At 44.5% G+C, this 27,525-nt stretch overlaps 1 protein-coding gene across 2 annotated transcripts; it reads right to left on the bottom strand.

Moving 5' to 3' along the window:
* Nucleotides 1-175: 175 nt before the first annotated feature.
* Nucleotides 176-26,271, bottom strand: LOC142585475 (SEC14-like protein 2). Of its 2 annotated transcripts, XM_075696258.1 has the most exons (12): nt 26,112-26,265; nt 18,392-18,461; nt 14,614-14,657; nt 12,534-12,596; nt 11,720-11,810; nt 9,239-9,333; nt 8,663-8,741; nt 7,761-7,841; nt 6,526-6,612; nt 4,903-5,012; nt 3,140-3,428; nt 176-303 (listed from the first exon to the last, which is right to left on the bottom strand). In XM_075696258.1, the coding sequence occupies exons 1-12, from the start codon at nt 26,163-26,165 to the stop codon at nt 206-208; spliced, it is 1,161 nt and encodes a 386-aa protein (XP_075552373.1). In that variant the 5' UTR covers nt 26,166-26,265; the 3' UTR covers nt 176-205. The 2 variants fall into 2 exon arrangements, with proteins under 2 accessions (XP_075552373.1, XP_075552374.1); XM_075696259.1 differs by lacking the exon at nt 176-303 and having other exon boundaries at nt 3,194-3,428; nt 4,874-5,012; nt 26,112-26,271.
* Nucleotides 26,272-27,525: the final 1,254 nt, after the last annotated feature.

The following is a 27,525-nucleotide window of genomic DNA, read 5'->3' as shown; positions in this document are numbered from 1 at the left end:
GTGCGACAACTTCGAGGTGGCGTCGCCACCTGTCCTGTTTTATTGCATTTCCTGGCGTTATGAGCTTTCTCACGTGACGTGCTAGCGAGTTTTCGTTTTCTTTTATTTTGCTATTTCAGAAGGATAATTGACCAGTACAGCCTTACTATTCTCCTTAGAGTCCAGTTAACCACTGTACAAAATACATGTATTTATTTGGTACATCCTAAGGCACGTGGCTCTCATCCGACGTCTGCAATTTGACGACGTAGGCCAGTTTCTTGTCCGTCATCCAGCTGTAGGAGTTGTCGAACTGGAGCACGTCTGCACGAGACATAGAAAGACGACCCACATTCGAGATACGTCATTACTGCAACACAACTACACATTATAGCATCACGACTTATTAACATACGCGCAGAGAAGAAGTGACAAAATACGGTCCTTGAACTGTCGCGCCGAGATTTGTGACTTATCTACGTGATATACTCGGTCCGTGAGCAAGGCATCGTCGCGGCTTTGCAAGGCTTAAAGCCGCAATATGACACAGTAGGCCGTCGTTATGGTGAAGTCAGCAGGACAGGCACTATACTTAGTTAAAGCGGAATTTCGTTAGAGAGTGTGGAACTCTAACGTAGACACAATAGGGAGGAAGAGGTGCCCTCCATGCGCTGTGGGGGCTCGTAGACGTCTTCCTGAAGCGCGCTTGATAGTGAGGACATGACGGTGGCCAAATTTTTCTGATGTCCGTGAGCAACTGCATCATCTGTCGGTTAATCACAGGTGATACAGTTAGGTCAAATAAGCTGCCGGTATTATGGGGAGTTACCTTCGCGACGCTCTTGTCCTTTTCAGGTTGCTATTAAAGAACGCAAAAGGTCACCGTCTGTTCTGCACTGTGCGGGGCAGATTTCCTGCTCCGAACTTCGTACAAGGGGGGTTCGGTGCCACTGCCCTTCAAGTAATCCGATATAATATGCATACACTGCAATGGAGACCCTAGGAAACTTTGAATAAAGCGATATTTCAGATAAAGCGATTTAGTTATAACAAGACTTCAATGTGCTCTATAAAGAATAAGTGTGCTTGTTTTTTTCTGCATGAGGACAGACGTGTGGCATGGAGACAGGCTTACGTCTTCAGCTTCTTATAAAGTGTTGGTGTCGCTCTCTTCGAACCTTCGTTTTTGCCAGCTGACGCTGTATGTGACCGCGTAAAGCTATGAGCTGATTTCTGGGGATTTCATTTCCCTGTCTCCTCTCTTCCCTCTCGCGTGCGTAAGAGATGAGATGTCGGGAAAAATGACTCCCTTGCTTTGTATCTGGCTTGTTTAGCTAGTTGATTGTCCCGAGCTCATTGTCCCGAGGTTAACCTCAATAGCCTAACACGGACTTTCTCGTAGACTTTTTCAAGGTGCACAATGTGTTTGCGAACCCATCCCAACACCGCATGCAAGCGTGACATGGGAACCTAGAGCTGGCATCCGTAGAATGCTATCGTTGCAAACATATTGCGAATGAGAATCACGCAACGTAAACTCGTCGGTGGTGTTAGAAGTCACTGTTGTCACTCTTCTTAAGTCACTGCGACAAAGAAAAAAAATGCGTTTACTTTTTTTAGATGACAAATTGGTCTCATAAGTCCACTCTCTTCCTTTTGCACAAATACATACAAAATACGAATGGCATTTCAGAGAAATATAACTTAGCATACTATTGAAATATTCAGTCATCTGTTTACTGACCTATACGCGACTGAATCTTTGCTACGGCGCGTCCGAAATGCTACTGTGGTTGCCGCATTAAACTCAGCGTATGAAAAACGAAATGTCGGGCACCGGGAGGTTAATATTCTCGTGCGCATGTACACGACACACGTAAATTTAACGTCACTCCGAAATACTCACAACTGGAAATTTTAGTACTGCATTGAATTTAGAACACTTTCCCCGCGCGCTGTTACACATAATGTCGGCGATACAGCCATGCTCGACAGAAGAAAAAGAAGCAGATGCACAAATATTTTAAACAAGGGAACTCTTCATCTAACCTAGAACATCGGAAATAAATTTTAATACATAAATATAACAATGCACGGCTATATAAATATATAGATATCTTGCACTCTTATACTTCTGTTGCATATTTATTTTTTTTCTTGTTTTTTTTTTAAATTCTTTCATTATAGTAATACAAAGGAGCTTGGCTTGCTAGGCATACGGCTACAGGCTGAACTTTACAGCCGTGAGCAAAACTTTTTGTTTTCGCTTTTACTGCGCGGCGTTTCACGTGGGTTCCAGGAAAATCTGCCACCACTTCGCTTTCCGGGCTTTCTTTACACCTGCCCTGGCACTTCGAGCACTCCGTCATTTTTTAAGCCAAGCCATTCCACACCGATCACGTTGGGCACCTACAGCCAGGGATAATGATACTGAATTTCTACGTGCGGCAGCATGTAAACGCCGCTTAAACGGAATGGCTTGCGCTCTTAGTGCAATCAGATTTGAACAAGTGGCACGGACGGCAATAATAGAGGTCCCGGTCAGCCAGCCTTGAACCACATGCCAACGATGAACGATAACGAACCGCGATGCTAACAAGAATTGGGCTCGCAGTGACAAAGCTTCTCGTTTGAAGATACTGACGTTGGACGTCTCTTCGGAGCGTGCTCAGCTAGTTAGATGGCCGACCTTTTACAGAAGCAAACATTCTGGGTGCGTAAACTCAGCCATCATCAACCCACAAAGTTACGTACGCTCTCATGACCTCAAGCGAAATGACCTTCGAGGGCGCTTATAAATCTACTGTGTCGGTTACTGTGCACGTGAACTCACTCGTCTTTCTCCTTTACCTTCTCCTTCTTTCTTTCAATCCCTCATTCTCTTTCCACCGTTCAGGGTAGCGAACCGGACGTCCGTCTATTTAACCTCCCAGCCTTTTCTTGCTTTCTCTTTCTCTAATGGAAGCACGGTTCGCGATCGGCCATCACCGCGTGGTTCCTGTCGCTACCATTCCAATGTGCCTCACGAACGGTAAGCGCACGAACATCGGATAAAACACGAGATAAAGAGTAAACGAACAACGTAAGAGAGGTTCTGCGAGCACGGGCCCCGGTCCTCAGAAACGGAACAACTTTTCAGTGGAGTTGGAAGATATCGTACATGTTCCGGCCCGCGCGCAGTGCCAGCTGCCTTCCTGGGGAATCTGACCGCTTGCGTCGATGCGTCGGAGAGGCAGCAGAGATTCTCCATCGCACATGCGTAATCCGAAGGCCACATCTCCCGCGGCCGTCTGGAAACGCCAGCTGAGCTGCACTCCCGCGCACGACACGTTCACCTGCAGCTCCCAGCGGTCCCGCCGACCTATGGTCTGCTTCTTGGCGTCCGGCTCGTCGAACAGAGACCATGTCGGCCGATCTGGGCCTTCTTCGAAGCGACCGCCATAGTTGACCTGCACACGGGAACCATTAAGATGAAATGACAGAGCTTAAGGTTTACGGGCACAAGCATTTCTAGAGAGTTACATTCTAGCTTCTGCGTATCAATGATACCGTAGACGTAGACGCGACTGCTGCAGCGCTTAAGGGGTCCCGGCGATCTACGCTATAAGCTCGTGCTCAAAGGGATTTGCTTCTTGGCTATGGTGATCGCATTCTGATGCGCGAGTAAGGCAGGAACGCTCGAGTACCGAGCTATGGTCGCAAGTTAAAGACCTGTATAGGAGATGGAAATGAACCCGCATGCGTGCACTGCGGAGTCTCTCATAGTTTCCGTTGTTGTTTTCTGACGTTAAAACCAATCATGAAAGGCAATAACAGCCGTGTACGTGGTGGCAGAATATGACTACGCATTCAACCAAATCGCGCAGACTATACTTTTATGTTGGTGCAAAGCTCTGGGCCGTGACAATTCACTAACATTCATTTTTGGATGTTCGTTCTTTTCTTAGTAACACGACGCAATACTTACAACAGCTGTTTTTGTATTACATATGCTTAAATTAACCTTACTAAGAAACTTTCACATATAGCAATATGGTCTTTTGTCGAAACACTGCTTGAGTATAAATTTGCACGAAAAGGTAAAAATTGTCAATCACCTGAGCTGAGCGCGAAGCTGGAAAGCTTAGATTCCTTTGGTGGCGCTTTTCTTGAGCATCTGCGATTATAGTTATTCCTTCAGATAATTTGCGCGTTAATGGTGCCTTCGAGCCGTCTGTCATTCAGCTTCCGTTGCATTGGATTATTCCGGTGTATTTTACCAGATCTTACTATTGTTGTCGAAGTTTCTTCGAGTGCGTCACTAAAAGACACCAAGTCTGTGTGCCAGAGTGTGCATGCTTAGATATTAAGGTAATTTTATTCAAGAAATCACAGCCCGTGGGACGCAGTTGGTTCTTACGCTGTCAGTGTTTAGGTGGGCCATGCGACCTCTCTCTACTTAACTGCTATTAGGCTGCTAAAATTTGTCAAGTGTTCAGATCATGATGCGCGAACCATGTATTAAAACAGGCATTGTAAAGACAGCAGGAAAGTAGACGAAATCGCTTTTACTGAAACATGGAGATGTTGATTACAAGCGTTCTTGACACGTTTAGCTCCTCTGGACATTGCGTAGGAGGAGCGAATTCATACTTAGACGTAGAGTTGTTCACAAATTCGTGATTGGCTTCCCTTCAATTTCGTTAACGACTCATACGTAACAGTGGTTGGTAAACGTTAGGTTTCAGCTAAAAAAAATACGAAGACAAGAACGATGACAACTCGGTTCGCTATTGTATTCGTTGCTGAAAGCTAACATAGGCAACTCGCACCAGCTCGTCTTACAACGTACGTCTACTATTACTCGTTAATGACACAGCAGGTTAGCTCCGGCGTATACGTGAATCTTACTGGCCTGCGCAAAGAGTAGTCAGGAGCACTGACCAAGTGCCTGCATCGTGGGTCTCCGTCAGGACCGACCATGTCTCCTCCCCAGTGGGCGGGAAGGGAGGCTGAGCCAACGATGTCCACCAGTCGCTCCTTCCAGGCGTCAGCTACGATTGAATCCACGAAGCAATGCCCACTTTTAGGAGCAATCATCAGCTCTGGAGCTCTTATTAAAACGCATGAAAGAGAGAAATCGTTTTTTTCTCGGTGTCTACTGCAACATATTGATGACCCTCTGCATTTAAAGGGAAAAGTTGAAGTTTACCCACTGTGAAATGCGGATTTCTTGTTTATGCTGTTAATATTTTTGCAGGAAGTGCTGAGAATTGGAAAATTTCAAAAATTAAGAGTATCAAGTTCACAACTTTGTAACTCAACAAATAAGAAATTTATCACAATTCTATAAACTGCCCTTATGACATATGTAAAGCGGAAAAATTCATGTAGTATACAGTGCTATGAAATATACCACCAATTTATGAGTAGGATTTCTGCGAAACCTTTGTAAACATTGCAAACATTTCCGGTAAGTTGTTAATTGATATATCAGGTTTGCCCACTTTAGATGCTCTAACAGATGCAGTTTACATATATGTAAATGTTTTTTGGCGCATAGTTACTGATTTGTAGACTATGTGTTCCAATCTTTCTTGAAAGTTAGCAGTTTTGGGTAACTTGAAAAAAAAATTCCAAGCATTAATCCTAAATTTAACATGTTTTCTTTTCTTCAAGTGCAACAAAGTTTACTCAGACAGGTCCAGCGGTTACCTCCTTAAAGCACTTCCCCTTTTTACATGTGTGTATTTGAATAGCGGAATCGGAGTTGGCCCCGAGCACAACCTTCCTCTTAAAGGCGACCGCCTAACAAGTAACTACACCAATATCACTGCCGCATTTCTGTATCTTGGTTCAAAAAACGTCAATAAGTTCTTGCCCTGACTATGATTTAGTGCATGGTAGTGACCAGGTTGATGTATTCCGACATAACGTTTATTAAACTGTGTTACTATTTGCGGTGCCATCCTATCACTCAACCACAGCATATATTTTTACACGCAAGAACTACACTTTTTGTTTTGGAAAGATCTGTGTGATGTTGTAGGCGCTTATCGGATGACGCATAGTAGTACTTGATGGCCCGATGAATTATATCTGAAAGTAGTCAAGGTGGACCTTGTGGTGAAAGTTCTTACTAATGATCGCTACTGATTCGTCGCCATTGCTCGGGCACGATAGGTGAACATGACGTGACAACCCTTTTGTCACTAACTGAATCATTATTTTGTGTCTGTAAGTGCGCTTTCTGTTGGAATATTTAGTAGGAAGCTCCAAGAAGCACATACAACGATCGATATTTCCACTCCTACTGACGTCCCTGTAGTACACGACTAACGTTAGTATGAAAGTGGCTGATGAGGCTTGTTAGGCAGACATCCACATGTAAATGGCGGCAGGCCTTCATGATAGACGTCGGCAGTAAACGACGACGGAATGAAAACAAACTCGTCAAAAGTTATCACGTATAAGGATTTTAGCCTGTTGCGCAGGTATTGCGGTTATTGTAGCTCCCTGATACCGCAGACCTAGACGGAACCCAGCATGGATATCGTTGTGACTCACCTTTTGCGAAAATTTCAACTTTGTCGGTCGTCCTCTGCGTCAAGAAGGGCCGTATCAGCTTCCACATGATGGGGAAAAAGTGGGGCGCTGCGCGAGGCAGTTCATGAGCGAGCTTGCCGCATGCAATGTCGATATCACTAAAACGTTTTTCTAGTAAGGACTCGGTTCCTTGCATGGTTTGCAAGTTTTATGGTTGCTTACAAGGTCTATGCTGTTAAACGACAGAGAGTGGCCAAATTCCAATCGAAAAGCAAGGGTTTATTCGATGAGCAGGTTGCAGTTCATGAATCAGTTGATTACAGCTCAAGAGCTGCGGTCCTGTCAGCTGCCCTAAAGCTAGCGCAGCCTGTGCGTGGATGATCAGAATAGAGAGAGAGAGAGAGAGAGAGAGAGAGAGAGAGAGAGAGAGAGAGAGAGAGAGAGAGAGAGAGAGAGAGAGAGAGAGAGAGAGAGAGAGAGAGAGAGCAAAGACAGGAAAGGCAGGGAGGTCAACCAGACGAGCACCCGGTTTGCTGCCCTACACTGGGGGTTGGGGACAGGGGAATAGAAAGAGGAAAGGAGAGAGAATGAGCACTGAGTGCATGTGGGAGGATGCACAGGGACATTATAAACGGTCTCTTAAGCCGGCGCACTTCAAGCAGTGCACAAGTGCACGAATCGCTTACACAATGACAGTATAGTATGTGAACACGCCTGAAATTATACATGTACGAAGTTACATGCCTGCTATTTAATATGTCCACAACTGAGCCAAAGATCACTGAAGGCACAGAGCTGCGCGACCTGTTCTTCTGTTTCAACAAGTTTCCTAGGAGAATGGTATCTCTAGCTAACAAGTGAAAGCTTTAATAAAGTCATGGTACACGTATGCGAAAGGAGCCACGAAAACACCAAAAATCTTCGCGCAATAAGTACTGAAGTTGGCAGCCAGCAAACAGACCTCTTGCTTGTGTCCTCTCATATAGGCTTTCCACTGCTATTTAGCCACACACCAGGTAGCTAAGAAGAGGCGTGTTTGCCGCTACCTACTGTTTGTATTTAATGACTCCGCTAGCCCTTCTTTGGTAATTAGTTGCTAAGCGCCTTGTCGCGCATTCAGTGATGTTCATGGAGCCGCAGCTCCGAAATCACAATATTGGGTATCAAATGAGTGTATAGATAACAGAGAAAGAGAGGAGAGCAAAAAGACAACGTCAAAAACACGCCAGGTTTGGCATACTTGTGGGCGTACTCACCGTTTATCATAATACACTTCTCTAGACACTCGGGGAAGTGGTCCTCCATCATTTGCAGCATGTCCGTGATGGTCTTTACGGCTGCACTGCCAACGAGCAATTTAGCAACAAAGGATACAGTGTCCTGACAGCTACAAAAATTGCGACATGTATTCCGCGTCTGCTTTTGTTTAAGTGATATGTTATAAGGAGATGTTGACACACAATTTAAGGCACCGGCTTATCCTCAGCTCTTGAAATGAGTCCAGCCTACAACATTTCCTGTCTATACAAATGAACAAAGAGAGCGCTGGAAACTCATTTTGCGAAGTTGCTAGTTAGCTCGTATGCAGCTCAAGTTAGGGAAGTTTTCGTGGATCCATTGATCCTATACGAGGAGTACAATGATCTTGTACTCAGGGCGCAATCAGAGTGAACTTATTGCAACTGTTGGAGCGGACGTGTACGCGAATCATTGAAGATAGAGTCTAGTATGAGACAATCCGTTATTCTAGCAGATGGGGCTGCAGCCGTCTTTTAGATTGCGCGTGCAATATCCGGCGCGCCATCCTCCCCCTCCCTCCTTCCCGCTGTACGCACAAACTGTCGTGCAAGCACGTACAGTCAGCCGAATGTTTACGGACAGCTGAACATCAGAAAACGAATTTGCGAGTAATTTGCGACCGTAGCCAGCAAAGCCGTGCACTACATTGTTTGCATATGCTTACGTACTGGAAATCAGGTTACCAGGCAGCATTGCGAGGCTGCGGACATATTGGGCTTTTTCTCGCGTTCCACGGTTCGTACTGTATTGCCGTCGAGTATATGGAGTCCGCATATGCACGCACGCACAAAGAAAGAAAGAAACGCAGCACTTGGAGCGAAGATTCTACTGGCATCTGGCAACCTCCGCTGCTACTTACCCTGCCAGCTGTAGACCTGACGAAGGCTGAAATTGTCTACGTCAATAACCAGGTAGTGGGTCTCCATTTCAGCTGCTGCCTAAAAAAAAGAAAACAAAAAGAAATGAGAGGAAGCATATAAACATATATGGAGAGAAAGATGTGCACTTTAGCTTTCAATTAATATCACGGAGAAATATCCATTTGAAGTAATAAGGTGAGGAAGCGAGAGAGACGGAAGAGTTAAATAAATGCGAAAAGCTCCATTATAACTCATATATTGCAATGATTATTTTTCTTAGAGTCATTATAGAGTTCTGCAGTTGAAAAGGCCCATCACACACAATAATTGCAGAGAGTTTGGTTACTCGCAGAGAGAGAGAGAGAGAGAGAGATAAGATAATGCAGAGAAAGGCAGGGAGGTTAACCAGAGGTATTTGCTGTGCGGTTGGCTACCCCTCGCAGGGGGAATGGTTAAGGGGGATAAAAAGAGAAACAGAGTGGAAGGAGGAGATAGAAAGAAAAGAGACAAGCACAAACAAAGCGCTTAGGGGGCATTCTTAGAGTCTGTCGTGAAGGTCATTAGTCTTGGCTCACCTCTTTTGACGCGGATCGTTTCAGTGATTCCGCATATTCCAGCATGTAGATGCAGTGGCGCTGCACAACGGCTGGGGTCAGGGCCGCCACGAATGCTGCACGATGCACAAAGTGACGTCATAAGGCGAATAATGTTGTAATTAGGATTCGAGTCAGCTGAACGAACGCAGAGAAGTTCAGTGCCGTCTTGTACTATATGTTGTAGCGCGGGCAGAACCACATGTAGGGACACGGACAGGCACATTAGACAAACACACGTCGCTGAGTGTTTCTCTTGCGTGCCTTTCTGTGGGCGTGTCGTTCTGCCTGCCCTACAACGAAGTAGAAGGTGCCACACAAACAAGCTCAACATCGTGTCTCATTGACACGAGTGGGGCAATGCAGTCAAACTAATGACAATACGGGCAAATCGCGCGCGTGGCGCGATTCCTTTTGCGCTGACGTTTCGCTCTCCTATGCACGTCATCTTGTCGATGCCAACCGAGTCTTCAATGCCAGTATTGTTAACACCGAGGTTTCAGTTTACGGTACATCAGCGCCAATAGATTGCAAACTAGCTTTCTCTGTGTCGCGAACACATCAGTCGCCGTTTTTGGAGCTTATAAATTATTTCTGCCGAGTTAACTTTTTGTTGTGTAACGGCACACGATATGACAGAAGATACATGCAGGTTCTGTTTGTGCAGCACTGTACTGACACAAAATACTTACAGCTTACAAACGGGCAAGCACAGGTGAAGACCGGTATAGTAGCGATACAAATACGTAGGAGATAACAATAATCTAACTCTAATCAAGAGGGCACTCGAACAACAAAAAGGGAATATGAGTTGAAAGTATAAGTAATAGTTTTGTTGAATTGTAAGTTTACTACAATTATATTTTATCATATTTGTATTACCCGTTAGGTAGGAGGTGCTTTTAATTTCACTGTGGGCTTGCAGGCAGAAAAGTGTCAAAGTTGCCATAAATAATTAATCCGTTTAGCCGGTAGGTTTAGTTACCTGCATCCCTCCCCGAGCTTAGAACCGTAGCGTCACATTCAAAAAGGTTAAAGGGACACTAAAGGTTAATATTAAGTCAACGTGGACTGTTGAAATACCATCTGAGAAACCTCGAAACGCTTGTTTCATGCGAAGAAGAAACTTATTTTGAGAGAAAATGCGTTCTGGAGTGTCCGCGTACCTATAGCGCAGTTCATATCGCCCGCCCTCCGATCGAGGAGTGGTGACGTCATGGTCTCATAGTGACGTTGTGTTGTCGGTGAGTAAAACAGCACCCGCAGACGGCGACGCGCCTTTTCTGCGCAAAACGCAAACGCGCGGCCAGAAATCGAGCCAAGACATAGCCGACAGCAGCGCGAAAGCGGAACTATGGTGGTTAGTGGAAGGGAAAGCATGCGACGATAAGCTGCTGCTTTATTTTCTGACGCCAACTTCAACGCTCGTTGCAATGGACGACCCTGACAACGACACACTGGCTCGCGATGCTGGGCTCGACTTCAGCGATTTAAGCACTGATGAACGTGACCTGCTGCTGGGGGCTCGCGCTGCCTGCGTCGTTGCGTACTACTACGACGGCAACTGTATGTCATGGCTGTACATATTCGCATATTTGTAGCTTTTCCTTCGTGAAAACCAAATGCCGCACTCACCGCCCCGTCTTCGACCTGCATTTGTTCTTGCGGTTCGGATTATGCAGGCAAGACCGACGGAACAGAGCTATGGCAAAGCATTGCTTTGAAAGGCACTCCACATGACTTCAGTAAGTCGGCGTTGAACTGGTAATCCTCTGTACGAAAGTGCAGCGAGCACACTATGGGATTTTTGGGCTCTTTGCCAACGCTCTGTGGCAGAGGTACGGCACTTAACCACTTCGAACGGAGAGGTTCACTCGTTGGCACACAGTGATAAGTAACGTTGGATTCGCCGCTGCAACTGCCCTTGGCCAAGTTCCGCGGACCGTTCGCGCATCCCACGACATCACATGGACGTGGCATTCTCGCTGCTTGTTCCAAATGCAAGTTTCGCGAGCCAGCCGAACCAGCGCTGCACGACGCGATAATGAAACAACTGAAACTCCAAAGCGCGCGCGGCGAAGAGTCGAGCGCGCAGAGTCGAGCGTAAACGAAACCTTTCGACCACCCATACTACTCAAGGGTAACGTCAAAATGTTATTTTTTTTAGAGTCGAATAGAAGTAGACATGTACCATTTTTTTCCGTCTTATAATCTAATGAAATGGTATTTTTAATACCAGTAGTCGAGTACTGGTGACATAAATTATGATGAGTGGTGCCTTCGTCATCGGGCTAGTACTGGAATGTCGCTGGGGGGTCTCAAATCGTGTCATGCATTTACCTCTATTTCTCGGTTACTAAAGCTCTGTTCGCGATTATATTGAAGCCTTAGAGGTTCTAGAGCATTGCTTTATCACTTTAACTTCGTAGTAACCTTTAGTGTCCCTTTAAGGTCGAGAGTCACCTTTCATGTCGATTCCTGCTGGAATAAGCCACGTCGGCCGTCCATCCTTGCACGGGTGAAGTATTGCGCCTGGGAAATTCTCCTTCACCAGCTGCGGTAACGTAAGCACGTTGATTAACCACACTTTAGCTAACAGACTGTATAGCTCAGGAAGCAGCCAGCGGCTAGATCTATATTTTTACTCTTAATTTTTTTAGATATACCATTTAACTTCATTTACGTACAGTTGACGGGTAGCAACGATCTCTCATGGGCAGGGAAATGAGCGTGCTGTACACTTTTCGGACGCTAATTGAAAATGGGATCGTTGCTAAAGTAATGAAACTATATGGCTGATAAGTAAGATGCGGGGTCTCATTTCATTTAACCACATTTAATAAAAGCATTGTCGCTGATTACGTGGAATATCTAACAACCAATTCGTAAATCGCAAGATAAGAATGCATGTACAGCCACAAAGACAAATGTTGTAGCTGTATCAAAGAAATATTATCGCTGGCAACAGCTCCATAAGTGGCGTATGTCTCGATACTAACAGATCCTATTGAGATGCGCCAAAGCTTGATTACGGGGACAAGCGTAGATTGAACGGTCCCGTTTAGAATCAGAAAGCGAAGATCATGAGCGATTGGTTGCAGCTAGCACTACTGACTGCATGCTCGTATAAGCACAAATCCCACAAAGAAACATGGAGAGCATGGACTCAAGAACGCGGACAGAAACGCACTAGCTGGTTCACCAAGGTATCGCACAGTAAATTTAGGTACATCGGCCACTATATGCATGCAACTATATATAATAGCAGAATATGTACCTCCGGTATCTTGTAGCTGCTAAATATGTCGTCGACCCCATTTTCCTTACGCCATTCGAGGTCCTGTGAGTCAAGAATAACGGCGTAAGGAAACGTTAGGAAAAGAAACAGCAATGATGAACATGTGTATCTCAACAGATTTTACGTGATTCCAGAATCAGATATATATATTATCCAGTTATTTCTTAAAAGCAAAAGTTTCAAGAAACAACGAAGGAAACCAGAGGGAAAGAGATTATCTGGTGTGCAGCATGCTATCTATCCTGTCACAGAGAAAAGACTAATTCGTCTGAAACAGAACATACTATATATATGTACAAGAAATAAAATAAAATGTGCGCACAAGCATGATGCTGGGGACATTGCTTCAGACTTGAGACATTGTGAACTAGCGCTAAGAAAACGCGGAAAGAGAACGAGGAGCACACGACTCTGCATTTCAACGGAACTTTTGCGCAGCACTGATGCATACATACATAGGATTCATGAAGATTCGTGGAGCCCTAACGCGCAGGAGCAACTTTCAATTTTTGTTTCCCTTTCCTTCACACTTCCACAGACGCTACCGGAACAAATCGATGCGCAGGTTATTTTCCGTACACCAATGCTCTTTTATGAAAAAACGCTTTAAATATTTCTTTGTGATCGACCCGTCTCTTGGAGCCGTCGGAGCACACGATTGCTTTGAAACCGAGCGTCGCACGAGCACCTACCTCAGTGGTCAGCCGAAAGGACAGCAGTCACTAAAACACTGACAGCTGCCCTGTGTTCCCTCACGCGATCGTTCGAACACCGACCCGCTTGTCCAATGTAAGCACTTGCACAATGTCTCAAGTCTGGAATACGCGCCAGCCAGCCCAGCTTTCTTGCCTCCCTATTTGATATATTGTTCTAGAGCGCGAGAGGCCAGTGACCTTTTGTTCTCGATTATTTCAAGCAAATATGTTACCCAAACGATGAAGGTGCATTGAACAGCACGTCCTGATAGTACGTTACACGTTATCAAGTGGCCTGCAAAATCTGATAAAAACTGACAAAGTTTTGTCAAAAACTGCATTGCCGCATCGGTTAGAACTGTCTCGATCTTCTTAACGCACGCTTTAAGAAGATGTTAACTTGAATGCCAATGTACTACGAACAGTATGTCCTGGACGGATACCTAAAAAGTGGAGTTTTATGGTTTCTGCTAAACAGGCATGATTTTACTGCTGCTCTGCTTCAATTTAAGAATTGCGTCACACGCCTTAAAGAATTGAAGGGGTACTGACATGATATTTTTCACTAGTCATTCTTGACATCAAATGAACGTACTAGAGCTCTAAACCCTAAAAAAAAAAAAAAAAAAAACCAGCGACAAGTCTCAGAGTGCAGTAAATAATTTAACATGATAGCTTTTCCACTGCCAGTTTCGGTTTCGTTTCCCACGATGATACTGTGCCGTGACATCATGGGACAGTTGGTGATCACGTGGGAAGAGGACACTGCGACGTTTCGACATTCGCTCTGGCTCACTCGGCTGTCTCGAATGCTGCTACTCGTTGTGAGAGCGAACGTTGCAGCGTATGAGGCGACCAAGCGAAGCGCAGTGAATGTCAAAACACCGCGAAGTCCACATCCTACGTAATGTGTCATGACGTCAGGACCAATACCCTCCTGGAAATGGAACTGAAACTGGCTGTAGGAAAGCTGCTAAATCAAAATTATCAACAGTGCTCCGAGGCTTGTCAGAACTTTATGTGGGGATTAGAGGCCTTTTAAGAGGCATTTAACGCGACGAATGAATAGCCGAGAATATCCTGCCAGTACCCCTTAAAGCGAAGTTTTACGTTTAATTTGGGGAGCTCTTCAATTATTTGGACATTGCAATTTCTTGAACGCGTAACTTTAGCCTCTTCAGAAATACACCTTAAAAGACGGAACAGCGCTATCTGTTACAGGAGATGGAAAATGACCTGGTTGAACTGAGAAAAAAAAACAGTACAAGAAAAGAAATTGGTTTAAGTGAATTCAAGCTATCTGTTTGGCCGTGGGTGCCTCTAGGATTGTGCATTCTGACATTTGAAGAAAGACTGGTACTCACGTTACGGTACATACGCTCCGCCTTGGACACATCAAACTCTCGGGCTAGTTGGGCCATGCCATATGCGATGAAAATACACAGGAAAAAGAACACAGTTCGCATGAATGTACGGTTTTGGAATCCAAAGATAATGTATTATACAGTTGCATTATAGTAGCTGACAATACTTGTTAGATGCAATAGTATGGAGCACAAACTATTAATAATCATACATCGTGTTTGCAATAATTATTGTAATATACAAATGTAGCAATAATATGAAATCTTTTCATTGTGTTCTATCATCTAATGTTCTGTATATGTTAATTATATGGGCGGTTAGATGTGCTCAAAGTAATCTACTTCTGGATAAAGCATCTTACTTGTACATAGGCGCAGAAATTAGACACGTAATTGGGTTGCAGCACAATTGAACGCAACACAGCAGAAAAATGTGAAATTGTGATACTTTCTTGCTGTGACTGTTAAAATTGCGTTGTCGTGTAAAATATGACGCGCGCTATTGAGTCAAAGTCTGTTATTTTGCATACCAATTTGCTCACCAATTTCCAACCAACGTGTTTGCTATGATTGGAGAGAGGAATTGTGTCCTGCGAATGATTCGCTTCGGGCACAGGTATAATGAAGGACGGACTTTTGTGCCAAAGTATCATTGACGCAATTATTCAAACCGCGCGCACAGCAAGTAAATTTAAACCAGTTAAAAGAAGCAAAATTCCAGTAAAACGCTGTGCGCAAGAGCGCGCGCATAGGTGCCTTCCACCTGACAAAAGACGAGCAAGACAAAAGAACTTTCTTTCTAGCTTATTGAACTTTTGATGAGGGCTACATCTGTGCAAGCATCGCTATAGCATCCTTACGAGGCTTACCGAATGCATGACCCCGAGAGTTAATAGAGATGGAGCGATGCAGCTCATCCGTCTGCCCGAACTACAACATGTCGTAGCGTTTTTTTTTTCTTTCTCTTTATTGGCTCATTCTTTCGGACGAAACCATGATAGCCACAATTATGTTTCTATGGGACTGGGCGCACCTTAACGGTTGATATATATATATATATATATATATATATATATATATATATATATATATATATATATATATATATATATATATATATATATATATATATATAATGTGTGTGTGTGTGTGTGTGTGTGTGTGTGTGTGTGTGTGTGTGTGTGTGTGTGTGTGTGTGTGTGCTAAAGAGAAGGAAGGTAGCAACAGAGGGGGCCCGATTTTTATTAATCATATAAGTGACCAACAAACAATGGCACCAATATACAGGTTGTCCCACCTAACTTTAGCCAGTGTTTAAAAATATGCAAATTACACGTATTTGGAGAGAACAAATATCATATTGTTTGCCGTCGCTCTATAATACACAGACAATTTTTTTTCATTCCGCCTAATTAGATAATTAGTCTTAACTAATCAACCTCCCAAATATTATAATTAGCTGGGAAGTGTAAATGAGAAAATTCTATAGCAATATGAAAAACTCCCCATACAGCTTTCTATTGCTCAATACGTGCTACATAACGTGCTTTTTGATATAAGCACATAAAAGTGTTTTTCGTAGAAGCACGTCCTGTAGTGTTTGTTGTCCGTGTCAATCCAGCGCTATGACTTCAATCGATGCAACGAACCAATTGGCCCAAAAATCTGCACTCTTGTGTTTCCGAGCATGAGAGAAGCCCTCAAATGCAAGCAAAATTGTCGTGCGACTGGCCGCTCGATGCAATTTGCGTGTGTTCGCGGGCTTCTTTGACGCTCGGAAAAACTATTATGTAGCTCGTATTGAGCAACAGAAACCTGTATCGGGATTTTTTCATGTCGCTCTACAATTTATTCAATGACACTTTTCACTTAAGTATCTGAAAAAATGATTAATGAGTTAGGACTAATTATGTATTTAGATAGAATGAAAAAAATAATCTGAGTATCTCCTAGCGGCGGCAAACATTACCTTTATTCTGTCCAGATACGTGGCATTTCCATATTTTAAACTCTGGTTAAAGTTAGCTGGGACACCCTGTATATCCACTTTCATTTCCTTTCGATTGTATTTCCATTAATTCTATTAAGCTGGTCTGCTATTAAGCTGGTTAAGCTGGTGAGCTGGTCTGCTCGAAGAGACAGGTACTATTGCACAAGGAAATTGAAATGCATATTAAACGAATTACCAAATATCAATCACTAATTAAGTTTTTAACTAATTACCCTGCGGGACATATTGAAATTTACAATTTCTAGCCACGAGGTTGAGGTTGAGATTCACGAGGTTGAGAAGTAAATGAACTCTCAGGATGACAACAGTTTCGAGATACTAATTCCTGAACGTTGCGGAGAAATGCATTGGCGTTCCGGTTACTTTGGTGCTTCAGAGCATAAATCGACTTTTTCGTCAGAAATTAGGTGGATCAAATAGTGCATTATTACCACAAGTTTGACGGCGCATATCTCAGCAACGGTACCATCGGCAAAATTTTTTCCAAGTGTATATGCCTTCCAGTCTCGCCCGCTACAATTTGTAAATTGCAATATGTATCATATCTAATTAGTTTTCGACCAATTACCAGGAAATGGCACTGATTTTCTGGTCGTCTGCTCGGTAGTTAGACGAAGATTATTCAGAGCCATTGCAGGAGAGAACAATAGCGGCAGATTTGACGTGCCGCCCATTGTCCTGACATGCACAGTGACGCAGACTTTCCAAGTAAGCGCTGGATTTCGCGCTCCATCGAGCACATATGACTTTGCTCACAATGCAATTGTCGTTGTATGTTTCAGTTGCGCTTCGAACTTTGAATACCTACAAGCTGAAACGTTTGCACCCCCCTTCGGCAAATCAAAATGCCTGTTCAGACGCTCCGCCTAAAATTACGTCTACATGCGCGCAGCAAAGTCGGGTCTAGTTGGCTTGTGAGTTAGAAACCCAGTCGTCGAGTTGAACTAAACGCTAGCGTGTCACGCCGAGCGAGCGCCGAGGCGAAACTGGTCAACTCACATGGACGCGGTGTGTCCTCTGGCCCAAACCAAATGCCAAAATGCATGTAAACGCAGTCGTGTCGGGATCGATCAGCTCGACGACTAGCTCGACCCGCTCGCGTCGAGTTCATGTAAAGGAAGCTTCATTAGGCCACGTCTGCTCTTCAAGAATATTCGTCCCGGATTCTCTGTGGACACTCTTTAGTGCACCTGGTGCGACGCGTGTTCCGCCGACCGCCGTTTGTAAACGACTCTCCTAACCTATGCAATATGTGTTTGCAGCTGACCAGTGTTATTAGACACTCTGAGGACGAAGAAGAAAGGCAGAAATGTTAATGTGGTTTCTCCTTGCTGTAGGTAAGGTACACGTGGGAACAGGGAGGGGTAGAGTTAATGAAAGGGAAGAGGGTCCCCCGCGCATTCAAAGACCCATATCAATGCACCATTCTTAATACAGTATGACATATAGTTGCATCGCTAACGGGGCACACTCAGGACCATTGACACGGAAATACGGAACAAACACGAACCCTGAGCAAAGTCCCTACCGTACCCACACGCCATACGGTGATGACATACAAAGGAGCCCCCGTCGAAACACTTCTGAACATTCTGCAAAGGCTTGATACCAGCGAGAAGCTCGCGGCTTTTATGAGTACGCATTGATATGATTGTTGTGAGTGAAGGCATGGGGCAACGCGTTATCGCAGCACAGACCGCCTTTCGACGGTGTTGGCGTGATGAAACTCGTGAAGAGAATGTCCGTAGCGACGATTCGCCCACTCACCCCGTAGCCAGCGCAGCAGGAAGGCATCTGTGTGCGAAGGCTTTTTCACGTCTGCCACGGCTTCGCGGAACTGCACAGAAGACAGGAGCCCGGATTAGATGGTTAGTTGAACAGTTCGCTGATAGACCTAATAAATAACAGCTTGAACAGTATGAACCTCGAAACAATTGGAAAAGTTTACACAAGCCTAACCAGTATTTTAATATGATTGGACAAAATCATATTAACAGAATTCTGGGGTCTTACGTGCCAAAACCACGATTTCATTACGAAGCATGCCGTAGTGGGGTTACTCCGGATTAAGTTTGACCACCAGGGGACCCTTAAAGTACCCACAATGCACGGAACACGGGCGTTTTTGTATTTCGCCCCCATCGAAATGCGGCCGCCGCGGCCAGAATTTGATTCCGCGACCTCATGCGTAGCAGCGCAACACCACAGCCGCTAAGCCACCACGGCGGGTAAAAATGTTATGATATTAAGCAACGACAGCGTAAATTGCCTACTCTCTTGACAAAGCAACTTGCTTTAAAACAGAGACCTTCCAGCCGTGTCATTTTTTTTGTTGTGTCATTGAAGGCTTCACTGAGGCACTCTTTGGCCAATTTTGGCTCTTGCACCGATAAAATTCAATCATCATCATCATCAAGGCTTCAGTGAGGGAATAAATATTAAAACTGAGTTCTGAACAAAAGAATGAAGCAGACGCTCTTGAAGCTAAGAAGAGAGAGAGTGCGAGTCGAAACATACGTAAGGACATGGGCATCCCTGTACCATAAATAACAAAATATGCTTCTTTTGCCCCCGTTAGCTTCGTATGGCAATCAACATGCGTAAAATTACTAAACATTTCAATTATTTGCAATTGAGGTCGATGCACGGATGATACTTGTCAGGTTGTTCGGCAAACATATCTGACGGCTATCTGATATATTAAAACAAATTTGCCATTTAGCTGGCTACTTCTCGAAAGGCCAACTCAAAAAAAGAAATAAAAAAAACGAAAGCAAGGAAAAGTGCCATGGACGGGAGGGAGCACACGAAAAAAAAAAAGGGGGGGGGGGCGAGAAGCTTGTGTCAACACGCTTGTACCGATTTCGCATAGCCGTTAGTGCTAAGATCAAGAATGGAAGCAGTTTGGCTTGCTCCAATAAAAATAATTGGCTGACAACTTCACCACTGATGTAAAGTTTCATTTATTGTGATTCGCATGCTTAACACCAGTTTAATACCGCAGTCGTGGCATAATGTATAGGGCGACCGCCACGACAGCGGTAGGCGGACAGTTCGAAACCCACCCCTCGCACCCACCGAAAAAAAAAAAAAGAAAGAGATGGGTACAGGCGCTCCCGAACCCATTACCGGGTAGTGTTCGGGTTTTATCGCCTGGGGAGTGCACCCGGACGCCTAATTCGCTAGTTTCAAAATGTAACCCGCAAGGGTGGATATGTTCACTGGCCGTTATGCGGACACGGCTGCATTAATCAACAACACCAGTTTATAATGATTGTGGAAAAGGTTTTGCTGAGAACTCCATGTTATATTTTATCTCTGCAACGAGTATCAAGAAGGCTAGCTTGTTCAGAACAGCTACAAGACTCTTTGTGCGTTCCGTCCCTAAAACCTGAGTAGTGTTGATAGCCGATAAGATCCCAGGACAGCTCAGTGGTACAACTTATCCTGTATTCTGGGCATTAACAACATAATCGAAATTAGCGAAAATGATAACTATTTAGCAACTTCTGAAATTTCCCTTTTCTTCGCTACTTGGTAATCTCGAAGCTTTACACTACTAGTTGTATTAGAATCAGAATCAGTTTATTGATCGCAGTCGTGAAGTAGGAGTAACAAGATATGTTTATGCAGAAGGCGGTACCGTAAGTATAAATTGAATTCCGACCTCCTGTGCATGATGCAAAAAATGATTTAAGGTTAACAGCCGTTACAACACATGAAACTTGTATTTATAAAGCCCTCTTAAATGTTGTAACATGCAAATGATGGAAATACAGCATGTGGCTTTGAATAAACTGTTACCTATGAAAAACTGCAAATGTACAGTGTTGAATAAGCGAAAAAACACCAGCGCAATTTTGCAGAAAAAAGGAAAAAGATAAAAATTGGCTGAGTTAGGTGCATTACACTATAACAGTAAATACAGTGATATAGAACGTTAGAAGTTGTTTGAATAAATTAAAAATTATGTTTGAAATCTGTTAGCTTTCCTTTCTGCAATATGGAGTTTCGTACTGTGATAAGGCTAAATAATGTACCGACTGCCGTAGTTTGTCCGATGCTACGGCAAAATAAAGTTCATACTCTCTGGACATCTTATATTGTTAGTATCAAGAAGAGACGTTCTTGACGGGACCGGTACAGAATATTGTCCTCTGATACACTGAAAATAAAAGGCCAGGGTAAGTAAAAAGATTGGTTGCACTAAGCCCGTAATTGATAACTAGAGAGACAGCAGAGATTAAAAAAAGAAAAGCTCATCGCGCCTCATCGATGACCCTGCAACGTTAGCTTCGAGCGGGTGAAAAAAAGGCGTTTGCTGGATTGCTTCTGCACTAATCTAGCGGCGCACGTTTAAGCTTAGCTCGATGTAAGAAGTGCGTGTGCCGCTGCCAAAGCTTCCGCCACTATCACTTAGCCGCAAATACAAAGCGCCAAGTCACGTGGCAGCTTTGCCTGAAGACTCAAGAAACTTTCCTCTTGCCGCCTGACGACAGTGTCATGCGCAGCAGTTCTGCAAAGCTTCCTTAGAAAGCGACTTTAAACAGCAGGACACTCTATGCTCCTGTAGATACATTCACCGAGTTCCGGAGCTCGGTATCAGTGGCTGGCCATGGCAGTCAAATTTACATCTTTCGAAATGCAAGAAGTATTTTCGCCTTCAGAAACGACACCATGTAAGAGTAAGTGCATCCGGAACAACCTGAAAAGTATATTTCTTTAGCGATGTGAGGAAGTTACGTGCGTTATGTTGCAGGAAGAGCTCATGAGAGCGACTTGTTGGGCTAGTTGGTACATGGTTATAATAGGAGAATGTCAGCAAACTTGAAAGTAGAAAAAATCGAGAAGCAAACATAGACAAAGTGACCAGCCACCTTCCTGTCACTTTGTCTGTCTGCTTCTCGATTTTTTCTACTTCGAAGTTTGCTGGCATTCTCCTGTTATAACCATGTAGGAAGAGCAGACTTGTATGCATCCCATGAAAATTATACTCAAAGTACGGTAGTTTAAATTATTTTGCAAGAATTTTGGCAATTCATCACTACTTCTTCAAAAGCGTACTTAGTGCGATGCATTAACTTAGATGCCTATCGGTGGTATTTTGGGCTCTTAAGGATATGTTGTGAAGTAGTACGTCTGACGTTCAGGAGTTGTCACTGCAGTGATGCACTTCAATCTTATTTACTTAATTGATAACGGGCACTCCATGGACCATCATTGTGACGGTTGTCAATACGACACAATCTAAATCACTATCCATAGACCAATGTGTCATACCATCTGTCATAAAATCGGCGCACAAACAGGATAGGCACGCCGTAGCCTTATTACCCCGAAATAGCCAGCGCCGCCTGCTTGGCATATGAAGTTGCTGCGCAAGCCGATGACATATATAAAGCTAAAGCTTTCTTTTGCTCTTGCCTCCACAATTCCGTTTGTCCCTTTCTGGCCGTCGATGAGCAACTTGGGAGACTAGATTTCGTCATTCGCGAGTACAAATAAATAACACAAATAAATAATAATATACGATGGTCGGTTTTGAACCCTGGCCTTCTAAGCACATAAGCTTGAACCTCTAATCGATAAATCACAGCTCTTCTTTTTCTTTCTTTATTTCCATCTCGTATACAAGCCTGAGTAGGTGTTTATAATCTCGGATCATACTTGTTTTACATGTGTTAAGGCATGGAACATTGACATCCCATCTTCAGCACAGTCAATCATCTGATGCTCATCACGTCAAATTACCCATTGAGCGAAAAGCCGGCGTCTGTCGTCCGTAGCAGCGAAACGGCAGCTGAATTCCCGTTGGCTGCAACGCCACGTCATGACTGCGCCTCGACGGAGCAGAGAGAGAGAGAGACAGAAGAAAGGGGAAAGGCAGGGAGGTTAACCAGATGGGAAGATGCGGTTTGCTACCCTACGCTGAGGAGAGAGGTTGAGGGACCAGAGCGGGCGAAAGGGCGCACCTGCTGCTGTGCTAGCGCGCCAGGTTTTGCGAGAGGAGAGAGGGCGTCGACGCGACGCCACGTCACCTTCGCGCTCGGAAGCCCGTATCCGCGCAAGCTCTCGCCTGTGTTCTAACGGCGCCTCGGTAAGGCCAAATCATGACGTGTCAAGCGCCTCAGCGTGCTCGCTTGCCCGCGAGGAGTTCGTGCGCTCTTAAGAATTTTTATGTCCTATCGGGCTTGTCTTGTCCCACAACGATAATCGCCATCAGTCTTGCCCGCATTTTTGTTCTTTAACACTGCGAGCCCGGTACTTCGAAGTCACGAACGGCTTGCGCGTTATCGGCGTGACACCGCATTCTTGGCAGGAAAGTAGCGAGCGCCGAGTTTTCGAGAAAGGAAGCGCAAGCAAGGCAAATGACGATTGTTGTTGTGAGACGAATATACACCCCGAAGGGTGCAACTGTTTTAAGGGCCTATCACGAAGGGCCTCTCGGCGGCACTCAATTGCACTTAAAAAAAAAGTTTACACCTTTTGGGGTGTATATCTGCCACACAACAATAATTCTCATGTGCCTTGCTTGAGTTTCCTTTCTTGATAACGCCGCGCCCGCTATTTTCCTCTCGGCAATGCTATGTTATGCCAATAACGCGAATGCCGTTCGTTACTGGGAAGTACCGGGCTCGCAGCGTTAAAGAAAGGAAATGCGGACAAGACAGGACAAGACATTGTTGTGTGGCAAGATACGACTCAGAGGGTGTAAACTTTTCTTAGAGTGTGGACATTAAGGCTTTCGCATTCGCAACTCACAAGAAGTGCTTAGGTGCCCTCGGGGTTTTCTCAGTTACAGTCTATAAATAAGAACACTTGGAGAACAACCTGCATCTGTTAGGAATTTCTTCGCAGACGCACAGATTTTAAAGAAAGGCGCTCTTTAATAGATAAATGAACGAAAAAAGGAGTTTAAGGCAGCGTGACGACTGCCTTCCTTCGCGGCCGCCATCTCCCTCTCCTCTGTTGCCAGCCTTCCCTTCCGATTCCGCTAACACATCTCGGCAAATCCCTTGTAGTGGCTATATGAGCTATCCTTGACAACGAACAGAAATTCGTTGCGCGTTGCTCATCGTGTTGTCAGTCTGTGACGCGTTTATACAAGGTCACGCATGTTGTATGCAAAGATTTACCACGTTTTGTTAGCAAAAAAAAAAGAAACAAATGCGCTTGCTCTAAAATGTCCACCACGGTCCTCGAGGAGCATGATCGTCGATGAAATCTGCAGCACATCGCAGTGTGAAAGATTTAGAAACCGTCTACACATCCTTCTCGCAAGGCACGCTGCTCCTTTCATACCGAAACATGGTTAGGCCGCATCGACTTTTTTTCTTTCTGCCTCCTTCGGGTGGGGCAGGTAGCGATCAAATTTTATTTGCTCCTCTAACGGGAAAATGTTTCTCTAACTTTATTCCCTGCTTTCGTTTATGTTTGCATGGCGCGCACAGATGTCATCGTATCCACGTGTCGTGAAAACAAACACACACACACACAAAAAAAAAAAACAAGAGCAACTTGCCACTCAGAGCGAAGGCTGCACGTACATGCCTAATATATGCAGTGCTAGAGGGAAAAATATGACAGTGACCTGGGTATTCCTTTGCACTAGGTCCTCCAGCTGCTGTCGCTGAAGCCAAAGTTACAGATTGGTGCGAATGCTGTCGTATACAGTGGAAACAAATCACTTAAAGGAATCGTAAGGGCTTTGAAGCAAAGGCTAGCGGTTAGCACATGCGAACCGTGAGAGTGAACCGTAGATGCTGCAACACTTCGTTGTTTTGTGATGGTTTCTTTAGGCGATGTTAGTACGAGTGACAAATGCAGTTCTCATCGACATGAAAAATAAGGTGGCGTCCAAGAGATCGGGCCGGCTATTCATTTTCACGTAAAAATACACGGCAAGTCGCATACAATAACAAAAGTAAAGCAAATAGGTAAAGTGACATGACAATAAATCGCCAAAGCATGAAATATTACTACACAGAAATGAAATCAAAATGCCACCGACACTAGAAAATTTAGACACCCTACAAATGCTCAGGACGCACCAGGAGAGACAAATTGGTAAAAATCAGTTTCCGACCAAAACTCCATAAAACGCCATTCCTGAACAGAACGTAATTTTAACCTGGAGAAATGTGCATGCATTTCTTAGCCTAATATTTAACCCCCCGTCAACATGACTAGCTCCCAAAAACTCTTCAAGAGCAACAAGTTTTCGTTTATGAAAACTAGCTGTTCGCCATGTCCTCACGCGAGAACTGCTTCATTTTGGTGGGCCCCTCGAGGGGGTTTTATCATTAGTCTACAAAAAAGGAATAGTTGACAGTGTTAATGAAAACTAGTGTAAGGGTTTATTATTCCAAAAGCAAAAGTTGGGCCTCCAATGCCGTATAAACCACTTGCGGGCAATTTCGACCACTTGGCATTCTTTAATGACCACTTTAATGTCGGTACAAGGGTGTGCTTGCATTTCGCGCCTACACATACATGGCAACCGTGGCCGAAAATTGAACACGCGGCTTTTACGGGCTCCGGAAGGCCATAGTCATAGACGCGGTGGCCGAGTGGCTACGACTTTCCTGGCTAGCTATTAAGCAGTTCTTCCAGGTCGTTGACCCTAAACACACACACACACACTATATATATATATATATATATATATATATATATATATATATATATATATATATATATATATATATATATATATATATATATATATATATATATATATATATATATAAGAGCACGTGCGGGTTTACATGCACTCACGCAAAAGCGCGACAAATGCGGCGTATCGCACATCTGAACGGAATACAAAAAATACCCGTTTATGAAAACTTTAAAGCCCGTTAAAAGATACTGTTTGGGAGTCAGAACCCTCGTCAAGTCTGTAAAAAGAAAACTGTCCCTCCAATTTCGCAATCACGAAAGCTTTACGTGTGGAGAACAACCAACAAGAAATTGTCAATAAATACACACGTTGCGACGTTCGCACGCACACACAAATAAAACTTTCCGAACACCTGCTTGCGCACTGAATCTCGTCAAGGTCCGGCTGCGCATCGGCCAGTATAGTTAAAGCTGCGGCGAAAAACGGCGAGGCTTATACAATTTTCTCCTCACCGCGCATTAGTCAAATGGTTGTCCAACTGAAGGATGGACACGACGCAATTGCACGAAGCGTTATTCTGTATTCATAAGGTGTTTATTCTTACCACCATTTCAGTGTTTCAACGAATATTTCTCTCTTCTCGCTCATCCCACTTCCCTTCTACTTTTCTACTTCCACTCTTTGTACTTTCCCCCTCCCCGTGTAGGTTAGCAAACCGATCGAATTCCCTGTGGTCTGGTTAACCTGTCTAGCTTTCCCTTTACTATTCGTATATATATATATATATATATATATATATATATATATATATATATATATATATATATATATATATATAAAGCTTGATCTGTTATTGTTCAGTCCTACCTTGTCGAGAGCAGCCTGCTGACGTGCGCTCAAGTCGCCCAGGTATCCGCTCATTGCTGCAGCTGCTGCGAGCCCGCGCTCCACCGCGGCGGTCGATCGACTGACTGCGAGCGCTCGTTGGCTTCGACGCTAAACGACGTTGTCAAGGTTGCGGCGAGCCCTTTCCGCGTGCGCTGCTGACATAACAACTGAGCTTAGATGCTGCTTCGCCGATTGCCTTTCCACCTGTCCACTCCATGCGGACCGATTACCCACATGAGGCTGATAAGTTCATCGCTCCTGCTCCGCCTCCCTCTCCCATCTCCGGCTTCGAGTTTTTGAGACAGGGAAAACTTACTGGGGGAAGATTGAAGCCCTTGCCTGTCGGTGCTCTCAAAGTCAAACGTTCTTTACCGAGCAGAGGATCTGAGAAGATGATGAGTACTTCTGCTCCCCAGGCACGTCCAGCCTGGATCTCTGAGGCCGAATTCACAAAGGTTTTCATTCGGAAGTGCTATTTTCCATTGGCTGGTTATCTTTCCTAATATTACGTCCAGCATTAGGATTGACGTGGTATGTTTTTTTTTATTTGGGGCAATTCTAGTGTAAGAGTTTTAGTGCGAATATGGGCTCAGATTTCCGGCCTGTCCAGGATGTGGGATAACTATAGTGTTGCAAAATGTGAAATTCGGCGAGTTGTTTAGTATGCTTCTCCTAAAAGAAAACATCGCAAAAGATACAATAACAGTGGTAAGAAACAATAACGAGAGAGCGCCCGTACTGTGTGCTACTTCCCATGTGCACTGTCTTTCGTCTCTTTACTAGTTTAACTGGTTAAAGTCACTAAGTGCTCGGTAGTGCAGCGTTTTCTCAGAGCCGGTGATCTGTAAGCTTTCTACGTCTACCGTGCAAGGAAGCTTGCAATCGTGACAATCAGCTGACGATCCATGTATTCAAAACAAGGTCCTTTAAAGCGAGCAGGCACGTGATGTGTGTGGGTGGACGTTGACGCGGCGTGCTTTTGAAGTGAAAGCACTGGTTTAGATCCGTGAGTCGAGTCTGTGATAGGCCTAGCTTTTTTGTTGTCTAGAAAGCGTCGGGAACCCTCATGGTTGTGTTTCTATGGCTGTGTCTATAATGGCGTGAGGCCCACTTTGGAACGGTTGGGGCTTGAACACCATCTACTGAGGAGGAGTGTAAAGAAGGTGTCATGTGCGAAGGGGGCTTAAACTGCCTTTCCGAACGACGTCAGATTCCCGTTTTTCCCTTATTCCTCAGCGTTTCAAAAGCCAGTTCGGTTGGCATCGCTGTGTTCGCAAGCTGCCCGAGTATGTAACTAGAACTGAGTTTTGTGTCGCCTAGACGTGGCGATGCCGCAGCAAAGTGGCATTTTTCTAAACTCCCACTCGCGTAGTCGGCGCCGTGTAAGAAAACA

This window comes from Dermacentor variabilis, chromosome 6, assembly GCF_050947875.1.
Source record: "Dermacentor variabilis isolate Ectoservices chromosome 6, ASM5094787v1, whole genome shotgun sequence".
In the NCBI taxonomy this organism is placed as follows: Eukaryota; Metazoa; Arthropoda; class Arachnida; order Ixodida; family Ixodidae; genus Dermacentor; species Dermacentor variabilis.
This window is presented reverse-complemented; position numbering and strand designations above follow the sequence as displayed.

Bases quoted from the DNA above. Each gene is read 5' to 3' on its own strand.
- LOC142585475 (XM_075696258.1), bottom strand. From the start codon at position 26,165: ATGAGCGGATACCTGGGCGACTTGAGCGCACGTCAGCAGGCTGCTCTC. The intron at 14,658-18,391 runs GTGAGTGGGCGA...TGGCCCAACTAG, and splicing joins CCTGCTGCGCTGGCTACGGG to CCCGAGAGTTTGATGTGTCC. The intron at 7,842-8,662 runs GTAAGTAGCAGC...TTGGCAGTGCAG, and splicing joins TCAGGTCTACAGCTGGCAGG to CCGTAAAGACCATCACGGAC.